The following is an 8148-nucleotide window of genomic DNA, read 5'->3' on the forward strand; positions in this document are numbered from 1 at the left end:
CATCCACTTATGAACCCTGATACAGACAGCCAGGAAGATGCCGCTACATCTTTTTTCTTAAAATAGGGTACAAATGATCCAACGACCATAGACTAATCTGAAAATATTGACACAAGAACCCGTCTGTTCCTACCGTTATATTATTCGTTTAAGTAAGAGTTTTACAGCACTTGTAACACAAATAGGTCAGATTATATATAAGATATATATGTAAATAAGATAAATGCCGAAGATTAGCATAATCCACAGTTTCCCACGAGTATAAGCAGGAAGAATAAGCAATAGTGACAAGAATACTGCCAAAGGCATTTGAAGCAATTCCTTCCTTTCCCACCTCCAACAGGTTTTGTTTAGCTTTAATAAAAGTTTTACAGCACTTGCAATGCAAATAAGTCATTTAAGTGCCGAAGGTTAGAGGTGTTACTGGAGAGCAGCATACCCCAGAAGGAGCGACCGCCAATCACCCACCAACCACATGTTTTGCACAACCACAAACACCACAGCAAAGACTCAATACGGAGGCAGCCAACGGAAAATTCCATGACATCACACAATCCCTACGGTACTACTCCCAATCCCTCCTCCCCCAACCCCGATCAGCAAACGACTACATTTGTTTTGAGCGGATATCACGCATCAACATAACAAACACACACACACACACACACACACAATAAGACATACAGAGAAGCATGCAACCCTCCACACCAAGGCGAAGCAGTTTCACAGCAAATGTCCACTCTTTTCAAGCGACAGCCTACAGAGACCTAAAAAGCACACACAAAAACTGAAACATATCACACACACTTAAAAAAAAAAAAGGAAGAGGAGGAAAAGAAAAAGAAGAATCCTCGCAGCTTTCTCCCACAGTTGTTTCCGTCACAGCTCCCTGAACTAATAAAATATACAATAATTCGTTAACTCATTTTTTTTCTCTTTTACCCTTTCTAATTCACTCTCTGAAATAACAAAATATACAATAATTTTTAAATAATTTTTATTTCTCTTTTATTTACCCTTTCTAATTCATAGTGTGAAACAATACCCCCCCCCCGGTTGAATGCATGAATAGAAAATCTTTGGAACAAAAGTGTGTGTGTTTGAGCATATGAAATGAAATACGAGCAGCTGTTGACTGAACCATTTAGCCCTTTTCAATCAATAACTTAACCATCGCGCTTACTATGAACTCTTCTACGTCTTCCGCACTACTGCAGCACTCTCTTGCAATTTATGAGAGGAGAGAGAGTGAAGCAAAATGAAGAGCAAAAAAGCAAAATCTGTACACTCTGTAACTCTCCAGATTTATATCAGGGTGTAAAAAAAACCCGGATAAACGGAAAAGCAGCAGATCTTAGAAACTCCGACGATGAAAACTTTGTGTACAGAGAATGACGGTATTATTTCCCACAATGCACAGTGAAGAGGTGGATTATTTTACGAAGTGTATGGGGATAAGCGATGGATTATTTTACGCAGTGAATGGAAAAAAGCAATAGGATTATTTTACGCAGTGAATAGAGAAAATGATGGGATTATTTAACGCAGTGCATGAAGAATTGATGGATGAGCTATTATTACGAATTTCCAGTTGTCCATTGTTTGACCAACATAAACAAAATTGCTTGCAGACCCCAAGTTTCCCCGTCGTCAGATTTCACACTGCAGACCTGCCAACCACTCACTCCAGAGCCACAAATAGGGAGTTTTCTTAGAAACCTCCCCAGAAAATCAGGAGTCTCCAAAATCGTAGCATGGTTCAGATTACGTTAGAAACCGATCATAGCAATTATATCTAAAAGTATAACACGTATAGTTCGAATACGTCTGGACTGGCCTCAGTAGTTCGAGGGATCCGTAGTTCGAAGGAATATCTTACAAAGATAAAGAAGGAAAAAAAATAATTACGACCGCAGGCACAGTTCGACAGATGCGCAATTTCAAATCTTCTATGTTCAACCTATCCGTGTTACACTGTATGTTACAAATATACCCTCAAAAAAGCGAATAGAGATCTGTATTATCACGTTATTTACGATGAGTTGTTGCAAATAAACCTGTGCATTTTCAATTAATTTACGATAAGTTGCATACGACCAGTGGAAATGAAATTCAAGGAAAAATTGGGTTTAATGTAAATCCAATCGGGCTTCTTATTTCCATATATATATGTGCTAAATTTTTTTTTAATTGGATGGCTCCGATTTTATGGGAGTACTTGACAGGTCTGCAGAGCCAAGTTTTCCAATCAGATTCCACACCGCACCTCACATCCCGCCACACTTTGGACACTAGACCACACAGTGCCTCTTACAACGCGGCACTGGAGGAACTTTTCCAACTTGACAGTACACAAACCGTGCCTCTGTCAGAATATGAAACACCACACTTCTCTGCCACTTTTCTCTTAAGAGAGAATATCTGTTTTGTTCTAGAAATCTCCAAGGTAAAACACACGATAAAGAACAAAACCCCACATATAAACCCTAAGAGAAAACTTCACTAGTACTACCCTCACTCCCAGATATCCTTGTTAGAAACACACAAGTTTAATATAGGTGGGAAAAAAAGTTCCCCAAACCCTTAGCATGAAGTCTACTCCACACCCCTCTGAAAAAAAGAAGAAAAAAAAGAAAGAAGCACTTCCCCCTCCCACCGAAAAAAAAAAAAAAAAAATCCCCCGAACTCCATCCCAGAAGAACATGACACACAGAAATATAGCCAGGGAGGGGGGGAGGAAACTGGTGCGTCGACGTTCCGGCTCAGTCCGAGTTATCCCAGTCGTCGTCGTCGCTCTCCTCCCCGCCACTGTCGCTGATCTCGATGACCTTGCGGCGCATCTCGATGGCCTTGTCCATGAGAGCCTGCACGTCCAGGGCGCCCGGCACGGAGGGAGCCGCCTGTTTACGCTGCTGCTCTTTGACCTCGCGCTGGCGCAGCTGTTTCTTCTCTGTGGCACGAAAGAAAAATATTATCATTTTTTTTATAGTAGAGGGTTTTAGTTAGTTTTAGTTTTACGGCGCTCGCAACTGCATTAAGGTCATATGAGCGCCAGAAGAATAGAGGTGTTTTACAAGAGAGTAACAAACATAAAAAAGAAGAAGGGGAGATAAGGTCGATAGATGTTTGATAGGAAAGAAGGAGCAAACCACACCAGAGCACCCGCCAACCAGGGTTTTACGGCGCTCGCAACTGTATAAGGTCATATGAGCGCCAAGGGGTGGGTGACCACAGAGAAGTCTTTACAGGGAATCAGACTTAGACTGCTCACCTCTCTAGCTTCAACAGCACAAGGTCTGCTTCGACTATTAAAGCACCCCGGAAATAGCAGGTCACAAGAGAGTGACAAACATACGAAAGAAGTAGAGGAAAATGACAATAGTAAGGATCAGGAAAGAAAAAGCAGCAGTTCCCTGTTGTAGATCAGGCACAGTTATGAGCGTGACATGAGTCAGCCCATTTACAATTCTACTGTGCTTGAACGAGAAATGTCCCCCCTTTGGGAATGGCCTAAAGACACTACAGTCAGTGGCACTTCCCCAGGATGTAAAATATCATTATAAAATTAATTAATTAATCAAAAATAAAATGAAAGCTGACTGCTTGGTGTAAGACTGTTATACTTCACTTTTCAAAATGATGTATGGTGGAGTCTTACAGGAAGTAGTCAGGGTTGGGTGGGGGTTTTTTTGGGGTGGTATTTTTTAAAAGGGAGGTTGTTTGTTTAGGCTTTTATTTTATTTTGTTGGATTTAGTTTCTTAAAAAGTATTAGTTTGTGTTTTATAGCATTTGCAACACAATCAGGTCACCTAAGCGCTAAGGGTTTGAGGTGTTACAAGAGTGTAACATACAAACAAAAGATGGAGGAGAGATAAGGACAATAAATATGTTTTACAGGACATATGTTTTATGGGAAAGAAGGAGAGGGAACTAAAAAAAAACCCCCAAACAACTGAAGTCTCCAAAATAAAATAATTAGCAAATCAAAGCCATAAAGGTCTTGTCAAAATGTTCTAAAAAACCTGTTAAAAACACTGGAAACACCAAAAAAAACAACAAAAAATGTTGACTCACTATCCACCATCCGGATCTCAGCCATGAGGTCGCTGCGGTTGGCCTCCGCCGCGGGCCGCTGGGGTTCGGTTCCTGAGGGCAGCCCCGTGGAGGTAGAGGCGGAGGAGATGGACACACTGTCCCCGTTGTCCAGCTGGAAGGGAGGCAGGCCGCGCGGGGGAGCGGCGAGGAGGAGGAGGGGGCGGGTGTGTTGATAGCTGTTCTCCACGGGGGGAGGGGAGGGTGGCGGGGGCAGGGCCACAGAGCCTGCTGCAGTGTTGGCCGCAGCGAAACCTGCCGGTCCCCCCTCCAGGGGAGGGGATGGGGGCGGGGGTGGAAGATCTGCATCCGCTCTGAGGGGGGGGGACAGAAGTTAGATTTTTTTTTAGTAAGAGTTTTACAGCACTGGCAACACAATCAGGTCGTAATAAGTGACGAAGATTAGAGATAGTACAAAAGTGTTTTTAGTTTTAATAAGGTTTTACAGCGCTCGCAACTGCATAATGTCATATGAGCGCCAAGGGGTAGATGTCGACAGAGAAGTCCTTACAGGGAATCAGGCTTACTCTCTTCACCTCTCTTGCTTCAACAGCATAAAGTCTTCTTCGACCATCAAGGCACCCCGGGAATAGCAGTTCACAAGAGGGTGACTAACATACAAAAGAAGTAGAGGAAAATGATGATAGCAAGGATGCGGAAAGAAAAAGCAGCAGTTCCCACTGTTGTTCCTGCACAGTATGAGCATGACATTGATAAATCAGCCCATTTACAATTCTACTGTGCATAAGAACATGTTAATATCCCCCTTTTCGGAATGGCCTAAACACACTTAGAGACAGAGAGGCTATAGCTCAAATCCGACAAAGAGACAGAGAGAGGAGAGCTCCGCACCTGGTTCCCATGGAGCCCTGGCGTATCGGGGAGCTCCGGTGTGAGTCTGTCCTCATGACACGGCTGGCCTGCGGAGAGGCGCTAGCCTGGCGCCGGTCTAGCTGAGCCTGGGCTGCTGCGTTCACATTTACATCCAGTGGAGGGGGTGACGGGGGTGGCGGGAGACTGTCTCGCGTGCCAGGGGGCGAAGTTGGGGGTGGGGGGGCAGGGGGCGGTGCTGACGGCCGGTTTTGTGGGCTGACCATCGTCTTCCTGTGAGCCACAGCGCCATTGGGAATCTTCTCTGGGGAGGCTGACACTCTCTGCTGGGGGGAAGGGGGGGACAAATAACATATGCGGTCACTTCAAACTGTTTATATGCGAGGCAGCGTGGTGAAATCAGGCGCTCATTAAATAATGAAAGTGATAATGAAAGTGAAGAAATTGGCATTTTTCTGCAGGTCTGGGAATTTTTATAGAAATTTTGTTTTCATGCCCATTAAAGAACACATTTTTTGGTGGATTTTACTGAAAAACGAATGAAGGCATAAAAGATGTAAATTTTCACTTTCCACGAACTCTTAAGCTAAGGAAATAGCAAAACTTTGGCAGCCATTTTCTCGCCCTGTAGCTTTATGGTCAATAAAAAACCCTGCAATAACTTGTGAACTTCACATTACTGTCAACAAATTTCCCCATGACGAACACATTTTTTGGGGTGCTTTTTCCTGTTGTTTTCAAAACTTTCCCACAAAGACATATCGCATAGCTTTATGATCAACAAAAACAAAGAACCAATATCTTTGCTTTTTCTTGTTTAAAAAAATACCTTTTCTCACAAAGATATATGGTCGCTTTTAAGGACAAGTGGGCTAACCCAGATTTCGGGGGTTTCCAGAAATCTTGACCGACACCAAAATTGCCCTACCTATAAGAGAAGTTTGGTTTCATTAGTGTGTATATTTATTTGGTTATAGAGAAAACTCTCCTGATCTTTTAAAGAAACTGAAACAGGGGCAAAAACTTTACCTTCGATTTTCTCAAAACAGCATTTTTCGGGATAGCCCCCTTGTGCTTAAAAGCGACCGTATATATCCCATGGCTTTACAATCAGCAAAAAGGAACCTACCTGTTGTCCTGCGAAGGGAGGTGGCGGTGGCGGATGGTGGTTGTAGTCGTAGTCCATCTGGCCGCTGACACCGTCCATCTCGCCGTTGGGGCCCTGCGTGTAGGCGGCCGGATGTGACTGGTCGTAGTTGGGGATCTGTTGGTCCACGTACATCTGCTGGGGGACGGAACAACCGGATTACATATCCATGGGTTCAACGGGATGACATATCCATGGGTTCAACGGGATTACATATCATTAGGTTCAATGGGATTATATATCCATAGGTTCAACGGATGGGTTCAATTAACCCTCGCTGTATATCCCGAGATGACAAATTTTGACTTATTGGTGGTTAAAAACACAGATACAAAAGAGAATGCAAGATAAAGACAAACAGGAGACAGGAAACGTGGCCACACCCACTGACACTACAGGAGAAGCTGTACGGGCCAACAGAAGAACTGAGCAGAACGGCCCAGTATATTGCGACCTCAGTGCTTTCTTGTCATATCTCCATTTTTAATAACAGTGAAAACAGTTCATAACAAAGAGTGAGCTTAGGAAGAGGTCACGTTTTCACAGTTTATAAAAAAAGGAGATAGGACAAGAAAGCACAGAGGTCGCAATATATGGGGCCAACAGATATGACAGATACCAGACTTCAAGTGTGGTGCGATCCAGAAAAAGAAGAAGAAAAAGACAAACAGGCTCACCTGCTGAGGCGGGAGCGCCCGCTGTTGTTGCTGCTGCTGTTGTTGTTGTTGTTGTTGCTGCTGCTGCTGTTGCCGCTGGTACTGCTGTTGCTGTAGTTGCTGTTGGTGCTGTTGCTGTCGCTGTGACTGCCTGCGCTGCTCCATCTGCTGCTGCTCGCGATGGTATTGCAGCTGCTGTTGATGGTAGGCCACCTCCTCCTCCTTCCTCCGCCGCGCCTCCTCGCTGAGAGAGTCCACTTTCTGCCGCAGCTCGGCCGGGTTTTGCTGGGGATACACGCGAGGTGAGGGGAACATCACAGAGTGTACGTGTGTGTGTGTGTGTGTGTGTGTGTGTGAGTTTGAGAAAAGACAAATTTCTCCCTGAGAAATGAAAGAAGATTATCCCTCTCATTGTCAAGAGAAACACAATACACAATAAAGATCATTTAGAGCAGGGAAAAAAAGACAATGATAGACAGAAACAAGAGAGAGAAAGAAAAGAAGTAGGACCTACCAGTGATGCCCTCCAAACACCCGCCTGTGTGTTTGTGATAATAAAAGAGTTAATAAAGACGTATTTTGTTTAGATAACACACTCTACACAGTCCTTGGAGAGTCAATCTAGCTCACTTCCCCTCTTCCCTCGACTTGCGTCATCTCAGGGCAGAGGATGTCGAGATCTTTCTAAACGTCCTTCTGTCTGTCGTCCGGTTCAGGAGCTCTCTCTGTCTTTTGTGTCAGTCTAAAAACACGTTCCCTACTTCCCCTAATTTTTCATACACTGCATGATCTCCCCATCACAACAGCTGCTCTTGTCATCTTACTTTTGTACATGAAATTCAACTTGGAGCATTTGCAAACACAAAACAGTCTGAATTTCTCAAAAGTTCATCACGCTCGGGGCGTTAAAAGTATACAATGACCAATGACTCACATATTCCACAAACTCTGCACCGTCCTTCATCTGCTTCTGCCTGTCCCGGTTCCTCGCCTCTGCCTGTCGTACCTGTGGCTTCTGCTTGGTCTCATGAGGTCTCTGAAAGGTGAGATGGAGGCGGTGATGGTGGTTGGGACTTGGGTTTGTGTGTGTGTGTGTATATGTGTGTGTGTGTGTGTGTGTGTGTGTGTGTGTGTGTGTGTGTGAAGAGGGGGAGGCGTGGGGGGAGGGAGGATATAAGTTTGGAAAGTAAATAGATTCTACACGGTGATGCTTTCTTCGTACACTTATTTTCTGAAATATGTAGGCAAACACCAATGTGGAAAGCAAAGCAATGTAATAATTGTAGTTGTTGTTGATGTTGCTGTTGTTGGTGGTGGTGGTGGTGGTAGTGGTGGTGGTGTAGTAGTAGTTGTTGTTGTTGGTGGTTGTGGGGGTGGTGGTGGTGGTTATTGTAATGTTGGTGGTGGCGTAATGGTGTTGG

At 44.2% G+C, this 8148-nt stretch overlaps 1 protein-coding gene across 1 annotated transcript in view; it reads right to left on the reverse strand.

The window, feature by feature from the left end:
* Window positions 1-143: 143 nt before the first annotated feature.
* LOC101845847 (wiskott-Aldrich syndrome protein family member 3) overlaps window positions 144-8148 on the reverse strand; it is a gene marked incomplete at its 5' end in the record, with an annotated part of 11538 nt that continues 3533 nt past the window's right edge. The window contains 6 exon segments of the mRNA XM_035969527.1: window positions 144-2950; window positions 4076-4407; window positions 4946-5250; window positions 6054-6209; window positions 6749-7012; window positions 7662-7763. Of these exon segments, the coding sequence (XP_035825420.1) occupies window positions 2763-2950; window positions 4076-4407; window positions 4946-5250; window positions 6054-6209; window positions 6749-7012; window positions 7662-7763 (1347 nt within the window). The 3' untranslated portion in view covers window positions 144-2762.

The sequence above is a fragment of the Aplysia californica genome, unplaced genomic scaffold (genome assembly GCF_000002075.1).
Source record: "Aplysia californica isolate F4 #8 unplaced genomic scaffold, AplCal3.0 scaffold00152, whole genome shotgun sequence".
NCBI classification, from domain to species: Eukaryota; Metazoa; Mollusca; class Gastropoda; order Aplysiida; family Aplysiidae; genus Aplysia; species Aplysia californica.